At 36.7% G+C, this 19,016-nt stretch overlaps 1 protein-coding gene across 5 annotated transcripts in view; it reads right to left on the bottom strand.

Annotated features, from left to right (window-relative positions):
• LOC109086975 (sodium- and chloride-dependent glycine transporter 1-like) overlaps positions 1–19,016 on the bottom strand; it is a 55,019-nt gene that overhangs the window by 5,420 nt on the left and 30,583 nt on the right. For 4 of the 5 annotated variants that reach the window (XM_042775807.1, XM_042775810.1, XM_042775814.1 and 1 more), the window contains 11 exons: positions 7,517–7,673; positions 6,121–6,252; positions 5,028–5,298; positions 3,557–3,689; positions 3,036–3,170; positions 2,855–2,958; positions 2,365–2,602; positions 722–856; positions 551–650; positions 353–453; positions 68–238 (listed from right to left, as the gene is read on the bottom strand). In XM_042775807.1, the coding sequence (XP_042631741.1) occupies positions 68–238; positions 353–453; positions 551–650; positions 722–856; positions 2,365–2,602; positions 2,855–2,958; positions 3,036–3,170; positions 3,557–3,689; positions 5,028–5,298; positions 6,121–6,252; positions 7,517–7,673 (1,677 nt within the window). Of the gene's footprint in view, positions 1–67; positions 239–352; positions 454–550; positions 651–721; positions 857–2,364; positions 2,603–2,854; positions 2,959–3,035; positions 3,171–3,556; positions 3,690–5,027; positions 5,299–6,120; positions 6,253–7,516; positions 7,674–15,466; positions 15,594–19,016 lie in introns of those variants that run through there. The other variant, XM_042775819.1, reaches the window with a different exon arrangement.

Genomic DNA, 19,016 nt, shown 5'->3' with positions numbered 1-19,016 from the left:
CATTTTTTAAAGTATTATTAATCTCTTTGTCTATTAATCTCAGCTCCTAAGGCAGAACACATATTACCTCTAAAAATGTGGATCCTTCAGACACAGCAATCTTGAACAGAGCATAGATTGGTATACAGATGACTGAAGACAAAGCCATGGCAAACCCAATGATCAACGACCAACTTGGGTAGACATAGTCATTGTAGGTAATAGGCTTGTACTGTATCACGGTAAAAATCAGAATGAACTGTGAAGAGACAGAGACAAAAAAGGATTAGATTCGTTTGAGTGATATGGAGAAATCGGATTCAGAAAATAGAAAAACTTGAATCAGAAAAACCTAACAGCATCTGTCACTCACAGTAATAATGAAAGGAGACACATATTTCCAGCAGATCCTGAAGAAGAGCGGAGGAGGAAAGCCTAGCATCATTTCCACATCTTTAAAATAGTTCTTGTGACCTACATGGGAACACAACATTCAAATTAACACCTCAGTTTACATCCAGCTACTGTGGCCTTTATATAGAGCATGTAGAAAGTGACTTGGATGACTCACCATAGACATACATTATACAGATACACATGATGCAAGAGATGACGACCAGAGAGAAACTGGCAGCGTAGTTGTCCATAAGCAGCAACCAGTATATTCCTGCCTACATCGCACACAGCACAATAGGTCAATCCATAGATAAAGGACGTGTTTGTGTGTGTTTTTGTTACTCACCCGTGTGGTCAGCGGCACTCCTAGGAGGAATCCTACTATGGCGACTCCGAGCGTGACATAGGTCTTATTTTTGATAATCCAGTCAGTTCCAATCTCATCAACTACAGCTGTCACCAGAGTCTCCAGCAGACAGAACTACAACAACAATGAACACAAAGAAAATAAGGAATTGTCTGGCACTTTTTACATGAACTACCAGTTAACAAGACATTTCCTCAAAGAAATACCTGTGCATGGTAAAGCAGCAAAATAATAATGTTGTAGGTACAAATGTAAATAAATAAATACATATACATAAAAGGAGAAGGGAAAAGAAATTGATAACAATTTGCATTTTAAGATAAACAGAAAAGAAAAGAAAAGGTATGCAAATATTATAATGAAGTCATTGTTGGTTAAAATAAAAAAAAAGAAAAGAAAAGAAAAGAACAAATCACAATTCAGTAGGGCCATACTGCAATTCTGTATGCAAATATTATAATGAAGTCATTGTTGGTTAGCTTGTGAATGCTAAAAATTCAGTTGCTGGAAGATTTACATATTTTAATCTTAAATTCTTTAAAAAATATAAAACCAAAAATATGTTGAAATTATCTTTAAAATAAAGTTTGAATAGAGCCATATAAGGGTCCAGGCTGAATTACACTACTGTTGAAATGCTTGGTGTCAGTAAGAGCTTTTTTTCTATACAAAACATTTATTTATTTAAATTGTAGCAATATTTCACTTAATGGCAGTCAGTGGGTGTTGCAGTTCAACAGTCCAAAAGAAGTGAAATAAAGTGCTTCCATCCATAATAAATAATGCCTCACACGGCTCTGGGGGGTGAACAAAGGCCTCCTCAATGTGTTTTTGTAAGAAAAATATCTATTTTCAAAACATAATAATCACTTTAATCTAGCTTGCGCCAACAGTTGTACACGGAAGCAGCTCCAGGGTGATGACATATGAGGTCAGCGCTGCGCATCCGCTGGTAAGTCTCGTGAAAACCAACGTTTGTTAACAGGAGCAAAGGAAGCAAAGTTTCCTTACTTTAGCAAAGGAAAACCAGTCTCCTCTTGGCATACATCGAAATCCTCCAACATTCTTCTTTACAAATCCTCGTTTTGTACTAATTTGTGACCTTTGTTTTGTTTTGATCTCTCCCCTGCGCTTCCACGTTCGTCACGTCTGACCGGCGCATGTGCAAAGACGACTTCATACGTCATCCGCCCGGAGCTGCTTCCATGTACAACAGTGAGAACAAGCTAGATTCAAGTGATTATTATGTTTTAAATATAGTTATTTACTTACAAAAATGCATCGATTCGCTACAGGAGGCCTTTGTTCACCCACCGCAGCCATGTGAGCCACTTTTTATTATGGATGGATGCGCTTTATTTCACTTCTTTTGGACTGATGAACTGCAAAACCCGCTGACTGCCATTAAACAGATTGGAAGATCAAAGACTATTTTTAATATAACTCAGACTTGATTCATCTGAAAGAAGAAAGTCATATACACCTAGGATGCTTTGAGGGCAAGTAATTAATTGGCTAATTTTCATTTTTCGGTGAACTAACCTTTTAATTGATTAAAAAAAAAAAAAAAAAACTTTGATTTAGACATTTGTGTTGAAGAAAAGAAGGACAAATAAAAATACCTGAGTGCCCAGGCCCAATAAAATGAGCATAAAGAAGAAAAGCAGGGACCAGAGCGGTGATATGGGCAACAATGTTAGGGCCTCCGGGTAGGCCACAAATGCTAGGCCAGGCCCATGATCAGCCACCTCTGACACATCCACCCCCAGATGATTAGCCATAAATCCCAGGATGGAGAAAATAACAAAGCCAGCATACACGCTGGTACCACAGTTTGTTACACTGATGATGATACTGTCTCTGTTTGAAAACAGACAAATAATTTGATTATTATTAAGTTTGCAGTCACAACACAATCTGAACTAAAATTCTTTCAGTCATTCCTTGATTTCAGGTAATACAAATGAGAAGTTCTTCCATGCATTTATCAGTACCAGCCAGATGGGGGTGCTACAGAGTAATGCATGCAAGTCATCAAGCACTCATTATACCTACAGTATAAAAAGTGTTTTAAAATGAAACAGAAACATAAAAGTATAAAATATTTATTACCTAAAACAGTTATTATGGAACTTGTTATATGATGCCATGGTGATAAGGCCACCCCAGGCACAGCCCAGCGAATAGAAAATCTGAGAGGCAGCGTCCCCCCATACCTGCAGAACACAAAATGTTATTATTAACATAATATCAGTGATCAGCTATAGTATGCGCCATTGTATAATGTACTGACCTTGGCATCTAGAATTTTCTCCCACTGAGGGGTCAAATAGTATTTGATACCACTGATGGCTCCCTCAAGAGTGATTCCTCTGATGAAAAGAATGGTCAGCACCACATAAGGGAAGGTTGCTGTGAAATACACCACCTGAAAAAAAGACATAATATTAAAATTCAATAAAACAAAAGAAAAAATGAAACACACACACACACACACACACACACAAACACGCAAGTATGGTAGGCAGTCTTATTTTAGTATTACTTATATATAATAGTATTTATTAATATTTTGAATGAGCTTTTATTTTTTAAATTTTTAGTTATCATTTTTATATCAGATTTTAATTCAGCTTTTTTTCAGTTTAGTTCTAATAATTTCTGTACTTCAACATCTTTTTTTCAGCTAGTTGGCAAGGCAAAATTTCTAATTTTCATCGAAGTTTTTAAATCTAATATTTACATAATTTATTATTTAATATTATAATTTAATTCATTTCTGCTTTATGTCACAGGAATGGATATTCAACTCACCTTGCCGGATGACTTGACTCCTCGAATAAGACAGAGGAACACAACTACCCATGACACAGCCAGACAGCCCAGGATAGGTAGACGCACCTCTCCGAAGTTCCCAATACCATCAGAGATATTCAGCACATAGTTCCTGAGAGGACAAAGGCCAGTAAAAGAGGGGTGTGAGAGACTGCAGGATGTAATACAAACCATAAACAACTCAAAAATGTATCATGCTAATCTAAACACTTATTTTTATCAGCGCTTGCCTTTCGTTTAAAAGCATTATGTGGAAAAACCTGAAAACGATCCAAATTTTCAAGAGCACAGTCCCGTCAAAAAAACAACCTCAGCCCCACAATGAATGAGTTTACAGAAGGCAAGAACAAGAATGTCTTTCATACCACAGGAACAACACAGTCCAGAGAGCACAAACCATTTATAAAGATGTTAAACGGTCCACAAACATCTCATGGTCAGAGCCTCGTATTCTCTGACCACAGGCCGTAAAGTGAAGCATTCATTCCAAACCACATACAATCACAATCACACTCTTGGAAAAACAAAACACTCTGTGCCTTTCTGTCTCATTGTCTTATGTCATCCTACATAGTGTTCAAACATCGTTCAACAAACACATCTATCATGTCCAGTGCACAAAGATTCAAACATCAAGACAATATGCATGACTCCTGCAAACATCTATTAATTACCAACTATCAATCTGTCATGAATTTTCAGAACTGTTGAGTAATGGATTGACTATATAATTATCTTGATATTCAACTGTCTGGGTCTTGCTAGCATTTATATTTGTGTATAAACATACAGAACTCAGTGACGTTTATTTTTTGTCCTGTTAATTTATCTAAGAATACACAAAAAGAGGGCATAAAGTCAAAATGTCAGGCTGATACAACTGTCTTGTCATTAAAAGAAATTATTTTATTATTATTCATTTATACCCCTTATTATTTCCTAGGAAAATAATATATTAACAACTACCTAACTGCTTATTAATATTTAAAAAATATTTGACCTATCAAAGCCTTGTGGTCCAATCACCAAATTATTTAAGGTTGTGAAATGTCATGTAACTCTAAAAAAAAAACTCTAATAATACATAATAAATAAAAAATAATATTTAAAAAAATACATTCTACCTATTATATATGTAAATATATATATATATATATATATATATATATATATATATACATATATATATATATATATATATATATATATACATATATATATATATATATATATACATATATATATACATATATACATACATATATATACATATATATATATATATACATATATATACATATACATATATATATACATATATATATATATATATTTATATATATATATATATATATATATATATATATATATATATATATATATATTCACATATGTAAACAATTATAATTACTATAATTATTTCTTTTGAAATAAATAATTATGCACTTACCTCCAGTACTCTTCACTAGGACTGGTCCTTTTGGTGCGGTTGACTATCTCAGTCAACCCTGACACAACAGCAGACACATTGGCGAAGGTGGCATTAGCTCGTGGAGTGCCCACCACTCCAGTGCAGTCTGGGGTGTTCCAGGGGTTGTTACAGTATGTCCAGGGCAGCAGGTTTGTCATGGACATGAAGAAGTAATAAAATGCAATGCAAATCACCACATTGTAGTAAATCCCAATGTAGGTAGAGACCACCATCATTCCATAGCCCACACCAAAGGAGAGAGAACAACCAAAGGACAATAAATTAAGGATGTTGAAGCATGTTTACCTTTCTAGTACCCAGAAAGCAATACACTCATCTGAGAAACCTGTAATGTAACATAAAACATAACCAACACAACAGCCAACAAAAAAATGTATATGTAGATTGCATGATATGGTAAAAAACTCTTGATGAAAATCCGATTATTTTGACAAATACTTCAATATTGCTTTGCAATACAATAAAGCATTTAAGCATATTTTGCATCTCCCAATTTCAAAAGGGATGTGCAAAAAATACCAACTAGTAAGTGGCATCTATTTTCTTGAATTAAACATGATCTGGTGGCAGTAGAAATTCTGGAACACACTAAACTGAGCTAAAATAAATTAAATTAAACTAAAATAAACAAATAAATTAAGTAAAATTATAGGAAGAAAGAAAAATATGTGAAATGAGCTTGTCTTGTGTGCCACAATGACTAAAAATGTAACTGATAACTATAAATAAGTATAAATACTTCGACTTGAAGAAATTACGCATGAGAACCTGGCGCATTTAACTCTCACATTGCACATTTTAAACAAACCAAACTCAGACCACCTCCTGAGTTTGTGAGAAGTGCATACTGCACAAATAGCAAGCCACCCTGAAGTGAATACAACACTGTAAGAGTGTATGTTTAAAAATAGTTACTAGTTTAACATGTCAAACAGGTCATGCCATGCATTAAAGGCCAAACCAACCCACAAAGATTTATCCGTGACTTTTCAGGTGACATGAAAATGTTTTAGATTTGTTCTCACACCTCCCTTAACAGCCTCTTGCTCACCTTTAAACATGGGGCTGACCTTCCAGACTCCCAGGCACCCGAGGGAGGTAAACTGCCCAAAGGAGAGCTCCAGGAAGAACAGAGGGATGCCACAAAACACCAGCATGATGAAGTATGGGAACATGAAGGCACCTGTGACACACACACAACCACAGTGTTACATAACAATTACTTTAACCTGACACATTGGTCTTCTAGCTGAAGACAGACATGTAGGTGTTCTTATTTACATAAATGGTAGAAAACAAAAGTAGTTTAAAATGACACAAAGAATAGCCAAGTTCTGGTTTCTATTATAGTGTTCCCTAATGCTTATGCAAATAACACCTGAGGTTACACAACAGATCTAATTTGATTGGACGAGCTGCATTCCAGCTGTGCTGATAATCTGCACAATGGAATGGAATGTGGATTCAGTGCTTTGAGTGTTTTGAATACAACAGTGAATTATGGCCTGGGGCAATGAGGATGATGTGCCAGGGGGCCCACAGTAGTCAAGAAGCAAGGCACTTCTTCCTGATGCAGTTAGGTGAGCATTGCTTGAAAAATATTATGCATCTAATGAAATGCAATAAATGATTTAAGAAGCTGGTGCCCTGTGGCCCTACAGGACCATAATCCATCCTTGTTTAAAAGGTCTGGAGTTCAGTTACTTATTTGAATTCTGGGCTAATTCAGGGTATGGCTTCTGATTAGAGGCAGCTCTAAGAATATGAGATCATGGGGCAGAGGTTTCTGGGCCAGGCCATTGGGGACCTGCTGCTAGAGACCCTTGCTTACTCTAGTCTGGTCTATTTTAAGTGAGGTGTGTTTTGAGACTTGATATCAAGTGAGTACCCTTTTAAGGGAGCAAAGAATTTGCAAAGGACTCAGTGGTATGACTTACAAAAACAAAACCTTAAATACCATCAATTTTGCTTTCAACTACATGGGGGCACTACGTCGTGGCCTAATGGTTAGAGAGTCACAGGTTTGGGTCTCGGTACCTGCAGGGATTGTAGGTGGTGGTGGGGGGGGTGGGGGAACGTACAGCGCTCTCTTCCACCCTCAATACCATGACTGAGGTGCATCAAACCCCCAAAAGCAAAAATGGCTGCCCACTGCTCCAGGTTTGTGTTCACGGTGTGTGTGTGTGTGTTCACTGCTGCGTGTGTGCACTGGGATGGGTTAAATGCAGAGCACAAATTCCGAGTATGGGACACCATACTTGGCTAAACATCACGTCACTTTCACTTTCACTTTTATCAGACTTACAGCCTGATGGAAATGATTAACTTGTTCTATTTTAGGAATCTAGCGTGAAATTATGAAATGCTAACTGAACCATGCAGGAAAAGCACAGAAAGACAGACAAGATAGATATTATAAAAGGAAGGATAAAGTCAAAAATGGTTACCTCCTCCATTCCTGTAGCAGAGGTAAGGAAACCTCCAGACGTTTCCCAGCCCCACAGCGTAGCCAACACTGGTGAGGACAAACTCAATCTGGTTGCCCCAGTTTCCCCTTCTGGAGTTTTCATCTTTCTTTACTGGCTCTCCTGGAACTGCTCCATTCTGAAACACAGACACACAAACAAATTAAATGAAAATGTTGATCTTCGCTGCCAGGATTACTCTCATGAGTCAGAGAGCAGTAAACTAGTTTTGTTTGCAATAAGCACACACAAAATAGAATCTCACTAAAATTGGAATTGAGTAATAGGATAATGGATACACAATATGCTCTTGAACTGTGTTCAATCAACATCAAGATTCTAGGTTAATATTTATGAATGTATGGGAAAGTATATTTTAGGTGCTGTGAGGTAATTTGGACCTCCCTACGTTTGCCTAAAGTGGTCCTGAAAACTGCATTTTTACATTATCAATTCATCCAAGTCATCCAAAATACATACAATTCATAAAAACAGTTTTAGGTTAACTTTAGCATGGCACAAGTCAACTACATTGCCAAAACAAAAACAAAAACAAAAACGTTAATGCCATGGTGAAGTGATACTGCACATCCAGCATATGGAGCTCCCACAGTGATGCAAGTTTGAGTTTGGGTTGTCAATTCATAACTCCTTCCTATAGCTCTCTACCAATAAAAACTTGTTGCAAGAAGAAACCAAAAGCATGGCACAGGTCAACTACATTGCCAAAACCCAAACAAAAACGTTAATGCCATGGTGAAGTGATACTGCACATCCAGCATATGGAACTTCCACAGTGATGCAAGTTTGAGTTTGGGTTGTCAATTCATAACTCCAGTTACACTACTTCCTATAGCTCTCTACCAATAAAAACGTGTTGCAAGAAGAAACCAAAAGCATGGCACAAGTCAACTACATTGCCAAAACAAAAACAAAAACATTAATGCCATGGTGAAGTGATACTGCATATCCAGCATATGGAGCTCCCACAGTGATGCAAGTTTGAGTTTGGGTTGTCAATTCATAACTCCAATTACACTAATTCCTATAGCTCTCTACCAATAAAAACGTGTTGCAAGAAGAAACCAAAAGCATGGCACAGGTCAACTACATTGCCAAAACCCAAACAAAAACGTTAATGCCATGGTGAAGTGATACTGCATATCCAGCATATCGAGCTCCCACAGTGATGCAAGTTTGAGTTTGGGTTGTCAATTCATAACTCCAATTACACTAATTCCTATAGCTCTCTACCAATAAAAACGTGTTATATGAAGAAACCAAAAGAAAGCAAGAAGTTAGTCACATGTCTAAGTTTGTGTGAATTTCGTGAAAACTCCTAAATTGAATGCAAAGACTGTTGAGGGCTCAGAGAGCTTGCTGGAGCGCACTTGATGTGAACTGAAATCACCATCATGTGCACAAGACAAACATTTGGTCTTGTCGGCCTGATTTAAAGTTTACTCTCTCCATCTGTTCTCATCAGATGGTCTTCATGCTGACCTCTAAGGCAAGCTCACGATCTGATCTAAGCACTCGCTCCATCCGCACAGTGAGCACGCTGCGAGAGATGAAGATTCAGTGCCTATGCTCGCAATCTTCCCTGCAGCTCTGGGGATGAATCCAGACTGCACTTGATGATTCAAGTGAGCAGTTTTGCTTTACAAAATGCATAGTTGACCACTATGTTGTAATTGTAAATTTAGTGTTTTATATTGAGTGTCATTGTGAGTTAACTGCGTATGAAATAATTAAAAAGAATTAGAAAATCTTTAGATGATGTACCATTGGGTGTGATAGGCTGACTGTCTAAATATAAAAAGATTATGAGCTGGCTGTGTAACTGTGCTGAAATGATTTTAATGGCAGCAAGAGTGTCAGCTGTAAAGGTAATTTTTTTGTTGTTGTTGTTTGTTTGTTTGTTTTAGGTTTGCTTCAAGTTACACAAGGCACTACATAAACACACACACACACACACACACACATTTAGACTCACTGCAGCATCTGAGTCTGAGCTCCCTGGGCCATTGCTCCCCGCAGGATCACACAGACACGTGCATCAGCAAAATGAACAATAATCCAAAGTTTGCCTTTCAGCCCAAATGAAATATTCATTTTGTTAAGCATTAAACAATGCAACATTTCTTGAACAAGAACACAAAAACCCTGGTGAGAATGCTTTTTGGACAACCACCACTTATTCCTGAACCTGAAAACTGTCTAACTGTACAAATCCACTGAAGCAGAGTGAGCAAAGCTGAGGTGGCATTTTCAATTCATTCTCTACAGGAGCTGAGTAAAAGACTTGCGCAGGGGATTTTGGGATCGACAGCAAAGCAGAGCAAGTGGTGTGAGTGTCAAAACATTGAGAAACACTCAAATGCAAATTAGATTTCCGGAAACCAAACAGTAAAGTTAAGGCAGTGACATCTGTCAGAAACAATGGAAAGTATCCAGTAATTTCTAATGGATAATCTATTGCAAATTAATGCAATCATTGCTGCAAATTAATGTATTTAAATAAGGTTTTTGACCATGTAACATGAGACAATATGAGACACTCTCTGCATCTATCCACCTATAATATTACAGTCCAACATTAATTACACTATGGGACTGTAGCTCTATGCCTCTTCTGTTCTCACACAAGAGGATATGTTGTGTTTACCTTCCATTAATTCAATGAATTGTTTAGTTAATCTTTATCAGTTGCACTCTGTGATCCCTGTCCCTGTGCTCTGGAATGCCTAGGTGTTTTAGCCATTGCCGTTTACTCCAAGGATCTGTCTTACTGAGCACAGAGTGTGAGAGAGAAAGATCGTCCAGCTGGGCAAATCTGCCCTTTTACGTAAGACCAAGACGCACTCATAAACACAAGGTCTAAGAGGGACCCGAGTCAAAAAGAGTGGTTGAGCTATTTGACATTCTAGAAAAGAAACAAATGAAGCAAGAAGGAAAAAAGGAATAGAAAAAGAAATGAGGATAGCGAAAAGGAAAATGAAAATAAACAAATCAAAGAGATAGAAAGAGTTAGAAAAGAAAAATGAGTGGTTCCCACTTAAAAAAAAAGAAAAAGGAAAAAAGAAAAGACTTCCATAAAACTGCTTCAACAAAACAATGGCCTCATATAATCAAATAACAGCACTTATCTAATTTTTCAACCAAATTTGACTGTTCCACAGTGCCATCTACCCATGAAGCCTGGAGCCTGAAGCCTGTGACTGACAGCAGCACAGCTCCCTCATTGCAGGTATGTGACCCTGTCAAGTTAAGAAGGGGTGAGAACTGACCTGTGACTTCTCAATTTAACACAGAGAATGCCTGGAGATGTTCAACAGATCATTATCAGCTCAATATGGGGTGTGTAAGTGTTGGATCATGAAGCTATATGTTTTTTTTTTTTTTTTTTTTATCTTTTACAATAACTTTCTGAAGTCTTGAATAAACAAACACCCAACAAAAGCAAAAGTGACAGTATTTTTACTTTATTCTTGCAACCATTACAGATTATATAATATGCTCCAATGAGAGAAAGAGATTTGATTATATAAAATAATTATTGATGCATCCTAAGATAAATATAAATATTTCTTACAGAAGTGTATAAATATTTCTAACAGAAATGTATAAATATTTCTAACAGAAATATAAATATTACTAGGAGGAAATACTTTGATTGCAAAAGAAAAAAAAATCTCAGATTACGTAACATATCAATTGTGGCAGATTATGAAACATACCAGTTGAAAGACACATTAATATTTAGTTATTGTAATATTTACAATTATTGAGAACTATAAATATTTGTAAGGTAAATAGAAAAATGGATATTCTCATGGGGGAGCTATTTAGTTTTTTTTTTTGACCCCCTACAGATGGTTGAGTGACATTATGTGCTCTGGCTGTGCATGTCAAATTTGCATCACTAAATAAACACACAAACACACTTATCAGGAGACCTTTCACACATCAGCTCACCTGATTTCTATGATTAATTAACCCTGGAAATACAGAACAAATCTATTAAAATATTATTTTAAGATTCGCACTAAGAGTGATGCTATGTTTACAGATTGAACATACATTCTTATATAAACCCTCACTCACATGAAATCATTGCACTCCCAAAAGGAAAGGAAAAGGGAGATATAGCCTTAATACTGTGATGAATCAATGACTTCCTGCTCTCTGAAGTCAAGACTCAAAGGTGTGGCCAATGGAGTGACCTTCGTAAAAATAGCACAGATTCCAAAACCCACTCCAGGCAGTGAAACTTCACAAGGCTCCACGGGTCTAAACATAAAAAGAGATTACAGACCTACTGCTGATTAATGCTGCAAAACATTTCCCATAACGCTGGTGAGTTTACAGAAAAGCAAGAAGAAAAAAATAACAAAGCAATTTGAGAATGTGAAAGGGGGAAAAAGAAGCAAGGAAGCCAAAGGAAATGTGCACTTCTGAAACAGTTAAACACCCAAGTCCTCTGGTTTTACTGTACGTCAGAGCTGACCTTTCTCCTTTCTAACACTCCCTACTGACCCCCCAGATACCAATTCAAAGGCAACTTCCTCAATCTTTCTCTGCTGATGAGGGCTTCATTCGCATCAGGAAAAGATGGAAGGAACATAAAACAGGCCCGTTCAAATACCCCATTAAGACTTTCACCTCTGGTTTGTTTATCAAGGTCAGAGGTAAGACCACAAAGGTTGTGATTGCTACCAAAAAGCCTCTTACTCTTACAGAGCTTCAGCTGAATCTCATGTTTCCGAGGTTTTTCCTCTTTTCCTATATTCTACAAGTCAGCTACAAGGAATTTGTATGATAACTTTATGAAAAGCTATTGCACCAACATGTTAATTTCTATATCAGCAAATACAGTGAGTTTGTAGCAGGACAAACTTTTTGTGTTCCAAATGCAGACAGGGATGGGTGGAAGGAGTGGTAGAAAGCAAAAAAACATCTTCACTAATAAAAAGCCTTGACAATAAAGCTGTAGAAGAAAAGAGCAAGACAGTCCTAGCTAATTATTTATTTTGACAATTGAAATTCAAGGTAGATGACTGTTCTATATTTTACTTCTTTAGTTATGCCCCCCTAAAAAGCACTTAATGGGTAAACAAGGGTATGCTCATTCTCTTCAACTGGAATGAAATTAACCAGCGTGGACAGCCCCTTAAAGAAGCCATTATCCAGTCTCTGTGAGGTGAAAGTAATTCTGCTAAAGATTCAAAGCTTCAGCTTCTCACCCTGTGAGCAGTAGGTCATATTCTCACTCTCTCATTGGCTTAGACCCTGAAAACACTCTTCTCATGCTTCATGCTTCTCATGATCAATCATCTGCAATGGTGACTTGTCAGGCAAGGAACCCCAAATCTGAACAAGGGGCACAAAAGTGGGGAAGTGACGATGGCCTAAGTGTCAGGTCATTAAGAATTTGTGTCACTCTATCCACACACACAATGTCACATCCACGCCCATATTTGAGGATATGTTAATAAAGACTGGCATAAAGCAACACGCAAGCAATCCGGTTCTACAAGTGTTCCCATTGTAAGAAATTGAATAAGTAATTATTACAATGGGCAGGTGACTCGGTTATTAAGAATTACAGAAACATCATGACACAGAATAAAAGTTTGAAAAGTCAGAGTTATTAGTCTGCATATTAAAACTGGATTACAATTTATATACACTACCATTCAAAAGTTTGGGGTCAGTAAGAATCTACAAATACTGCTAACTGCTTTCAACATTAATAAAAATAAATGTTTCTTGAGCACCAAATCAACATATTAGAATGATTTCTAAAAGATCATATGACACTGAAGATTGGATTATGATTGCTGAACATGTAGCTTTGCCATCACCAGAATACATTATATTTTAAACTAGATTGAAATTACATTTTAACTATTTTAAATTGTAATAGTATTTCACAACATTACAGTTTTTACTATCAAATAAATGCAGCCTTGGTGACTTCCTTAAAGGGGTCCTATTATGCTTTTTCACTTTTTGAATTTTAGTCAGTGTGTAGTGTATATGTTTGGGCATAGAAAAGATCTACAAAGTTACAAATCTCTAAGTACACTCCAAAGGGAGATATTTCATTTTAAAAAAATCCCTTTTCAAGAATTACAACCAATGGCTCATTTGGACTACAATGTTGTTTTCTGGGTTTTGTGATGTCACAAAGCGGCTATTAGAATATCATTAGAATAAATCCCGCCTACGGAAATTCAAATGGTTGGGGGGTGGGGAGGGGCAAGGTCGTGGTTAGAATGCTTGGTTGAGTGCATCAGACAAGACGACAACGACAAAGAAGTGCTTCCTGTTTTGTAATACGTAAGTAATTCATAAATGACTATTAAAATTGACAGCAATGCATAGTACATTTTGAATTTCTGAATTTTTGAAATAAACATAATACATATTACCGTTGCACTTATCTGTACATAGTAAACGCAGTTATTTTTCAGCAGTTGGGGGGGGGGTGCCCGAAGTGTGAGTCCATATTCAGAAAGGCACGGAAAACAAATAATGTTTGCTAGCGGTTGCCTGTTACATTACAGTAAATACAATTTCACTTACCACATAAACAGAGTAAGTAGGAGAGATGACTGAGGACGATGGCAAATGATTTGTAGATTCTGAGCATCTAATCTTGTAAAATGTGTGGTAAGTACTACTGCTCCATAGTACAAATGGTACGTGCGATCGCAAATCTCGAAAGTGAAAGTGAAACTAAAAAGTGATCATGCCAGGCATAATAGCAGCTCCCAGACGCCCACAATTTATATAGGCCTAAAGTATAATTACCCAGTGATATAACCGCAAAAGAAAGTATTGAAATATATATATTTTCCTCCCATCTCGTATTTATTCCCTTTAGGGGTTCGGGTTCCATATACACATAATTTTCTTTCCGAAATCGGTATTGCGGGGGGCTCAACAACGTGATGTCTATCAGCAATCGGTGATGGATGATGTCATCGTCTATCTACTCAACCCTAGTTACCACTCTAATATGTCTTGCAATATCTGTGCGCGCAAAGGTTTTGTGGGATCCTCTTGTTCAATATTCTCGGGCTCTGAAACCAGCTCAAATTTATATGGTAATATTGACACCATCCTTAACTACACCGGAACAGACAGATCTTGCTGCTTTGGCAAGGGGCATGGCAATACTGAAACACTGTCTAAGCTGTTCGCCAAACACAATGCACTGGGACAGCTAACCAATCACATCACATTTCGTTTTTCGGAAGGCGGGACTTCATCAAACCCGGAAACAATCGAGCCGTTTGTGCCATCCTGGGGAGAAAGGTATTGTAATAATGTAAATAATGTGAAAAATAATCAATGATAGCATGTTCTAGTACACCCCCAAAACTAAATCAAGCCTTTGTTAAAGAGCTTAATAGGACACCTATTATAAAAGTTAAGGTATCGGTATCAATATTAAACATTTTATAAAAATACCCAGCCCAAATGCACTTAATAGTGTTGTTCACCTTATTGTTCTATAATGAAAATGCCTACTTGTAAACAAATAATGCTTTTCTGAACACCTGGATGAAGTCAAACACCGTGTAGAATACAGATCCAAACATGTTTAACCATAATGGAATGTTTACAAGGACAGATATCCATCTCTGTCATGCCTTACATCATGTTGCTACACAGTTCTGGACATATACAATAGCATTCCAAGAATGACCGAAGCCATTCTAAAGCAAAATTGTGAGACTTACACTGTAGTGAATGCTCAAATCTAACTCTATCAAAGACTTAAAAGTAAGAATTAAAGACAGTTACTAATCCCTCTAGTTCCTTCCTATAAAAAACATACTGAAAGATTTTCTTGAGAAGTTCCCTCACAAAGACTCAATATTTCACACACACTTCTAGCCTCACTTCCTTTGGTCTTACCTTTATTCTGTCCATTGTTAACCCCAGCTATAAGCACCTACTCAAACAGGAACCTACAGCATTCAGGAAAGCATCAGCATGTAAGAAGTGCCAGAGCAGACTGACATAGCTCCATGTGGAACCTATTCTACCCTTTAGCCATGGGTGGGGAGAGGGGAGGAGCCTGTAGGTGTGGCTTTAGGGAGTTTAACTGGGACACAAAGGATATATTCAAATTGGTCATTTTGACCTATGCACTGCTACCAACTATAATGCCATAGGCTGTTACTTCATTTTACATTGATATGTATTATATAACAGTAAAGACATGTTACAAAAGATTTTAAATAAATGCATGCTGTTCTTTTGAACTTTCTAATCCTGAAAAAAGACCACTGTTCCCAAAAAAAAATGTTAAGTAGCATAACTGTTTTCAATTATAATAAAATAAGTAATATTTTTATGAGCACAAGAATGTTTGAATTTCTGAAGGATCACGTGACACTAAAGACTGGATGCTGAAAAATCTAATTAGCCAACCCAGGAATACATTACATTGAAAACCAGAAAACCAGGTCAAGCTGCAGACACGCTTCAGATAACCAAATCATTCAATTAATGCTCAATGAGAATGATAAGAAAGCATAGCCTGCAGAAGTGTGAGCCAATGAAAGTAGTGCACCTGCTTTTCACACACTGTCTTTTCAGCATTTTTGTTTCCAGATTCTATGGAATGTATGGAACTATGTATGTTTAACCAGCTTGGAATTACATATAGAGACATAAACAGTATCCACTGGCCTTTCTTTATCATTGCACTTGGGTCTGGTTTTCTTTATTGCTGAGCTATTTGCATTTGTAAACATAGAAACAAATGAATTTGTTATGGAGGGAATGAATTTGGGGAACAAACCATTATAAATAACAATATGGTCAAGAGGACCAATTAGAGCACTTTTAAAGACCATTTGAAGGCATTCAGGGTTGCATAAGTCAGCTCAATTTTGGCTGACATCAAACATAGAGATATAATGTCATGCAACTTCAGGTTCTAGACTGAAAAAACATCTTCAGACAGTTCAGAGGCAATAAGCGTCAGATTTTGACAAGTGAAACAGAAACAGAATTTCTGGTCACTTTAAAACATTGTTTGCAGTGTACAGTATAATGTACAGCATTGTGTTCACTGGCCTGGGGAAACAACATTTAAATCAACTGTATTTCTGGATGGAATGGCAACAAAATATTTGTTTAAGAATTTACATGTTTGTAATATTTAAAACTAATATTTAAAATATAATATTTGATTGGTAAACTCATCTAAATCATAGTTTGTGCGCATCAGATCGATGTAAACAAGAAGGTTATATCACCTCTCTTCTTGGTATCCTTGTGCAGACATAATGTGAAAGTTACCATGTTCATAGGTTTTACTTGCATTACATAATCATGGCTAAGTAAAATTTGGGGTCAGTAAGTTTTTTTTTTTTTTGTAGAAAGTTTTTAAAAGAAGTCTCTAATGCCCACCAAGCTGATTTATTTGATCAAAAATACATAAAAAGTAATATTTTGAAATATTAATACAGTAATATTTGATATTGAATATTTAATTAATATTGAAATATTAATTACAATAACTGATTTTTGTTCAGAATATGAAATTTAGAAAAAATTTTAAAATACGAGCAAAAAACCCCTGAATCAAACAAAGACCGAAATGTAAATCAAAACCAAATCTAATCACAAATGCATGTGAATATTTGGGAGTGTGAGCATGGGGAAAGAGTTTTAAGGCTGTTCTCCAGGCCCGACAGCTCTGAATCAAAGCTCTGACTTTTTCATCTCTCCTGCATTCTAAGGCCTCAGTTTGTCATGGCATGTGCATGGCTTGGAGTTTGCTAAAGTCCTGGCCCCTGACTGAGCGACCGCTTTACTGTGAGGCCAGCTCTCTTCCTCAGAAGCCCTCTGGCAAATTATCCCAACTGCATGTGAGACACAAAAACTTGCCCCAGTCAGTGAGAATCAGCAAAGCCCAAATCCCCCTGTACAACATTTAGCCTGTCAAACAGGCAGTACTTTAAATGAAATATTGTGCAAAAAGTTGTATTTGCAGAGAGCATCTTTGCCCTTTGGTCAGGAAATAAGTAGGCTAACTGCTGTGACAGCTGCAGAGGTGGCAGTAGGGGCTGCCAAAACACACTTGTTCAAAAGACAAGTGTGTTTACACAGAATGACTCTTAGTAATAGACCGCAAAATTAAGAGCAATTGTTAATGCTACAAGGCTAGTGAACTTAGAAACTATTGTATTCCAAGAGCCCTTAATTCTGGAAAGAATGTAACTGAGAAATTTCGTCTAGACATAATATGTTTTAAAAGGTTCCTTGTTAACTTGAAATAGCATTATAAATAATGTGTTTGAATTTTTTTCCCAAACCAATTAAGTGTAAACCCCAACCAACAGCTGATTTTGGCATACTCCATCACGCAGTCACCTGTCAAGAAAAGATTAGACCCTATGGAGTTCAAGTTCAGAAAAATAATTTGAAAAATTCAGTTTAATCATGACTTTAATCATTATTAAGGAACCTTATAGTGTTACAGCTATTAAAGAAAAATGGGATAACAGTGGAAAATAAAGGAAACAAAAAGGTCAAAAGATGCATCGAGACTTTAAAAGTGATTAAGCTTGAGGAAAGTACCCATGACTGAGTGAGGGTCACACTGGCAGCTATGACAGCTGTTCAGAAGGACAACCTTCACCTAGCCACAAAGCTTTGACCGAAGGCCACATGGACAAAATGACAAGTCATGAGTCTTATAGGAAATATATCAAACATGCTATTGGTCGATATAGTGCAAAGTTTTGAAGAGAACTGAAAAACAAACAGATCTAAAGAGAATTTCGGAGGTATTGCATATAAAATCAGCACATAAAGGGTAGAGAGAAATGAAGCAAGATGGACAGAAAGAAAGAGAAAAAAGAGAGCAGCTGGAAGCCCAGGAGCACAGTGAGTGTGGGACAGGAGAGACCACTGCCTCCGAGCACACATATGCTTCTGAACTGCTCTTTTCCCCTCTCTCTTCTTTCTCTCTTCATATACAGAGGGCTTTAAAAGTCTGGGAGTCCACAGTGAAAATCTGAGATAAAAAACTGAATTTAAACCTGAAAAGAAACAAGCTTTTAAATAAAATAAATATTAATACTATTAACATTTTTGACACTGCATGTGAACTTTGTACAAAAGGTCAAATGTTCTTTCATTTAAGCACAGGATGCTCATTCTCAAATCATACTGGACAACTTGATCATTAGCTTGTACATAAACTCATGCAGTTCATGCAGTTGGAGTGAATGTTAAAGCTATAGGAAATACTGAATACTAAGAAATTATGCAATTGATGTTGCTTTTGTAAATAAACTTCATATACCGCTATGCTGATAATGTTTGCAATAAAAATATCAGTTTTCAATTATAAAAATGCAAAACAAAAGATTTTCACTGTGGTCCAACAGATTGTTGGAACCCACTGAACATCCATCAATCCATGTGTACACACACAACATCAAAA

This window comes from Cyprinus carpio, chromosome A2 (assembly GCF_018340385.1).
Source record: "Cyprinus carpio isolate SPL01 chromosome A2, ASM1834038v1, whole genome shotgun sequence".
NCBI classification, from domain to species: Eukaryota; Metazoa; Chordata; class Actinopteri; order Cypriniformes; family Cyprinidae; genus Cyprinus; species Cyprinus carpio.
This window is presented reverse-complemented; position numbering and strand designations above follow the sequence as displayed.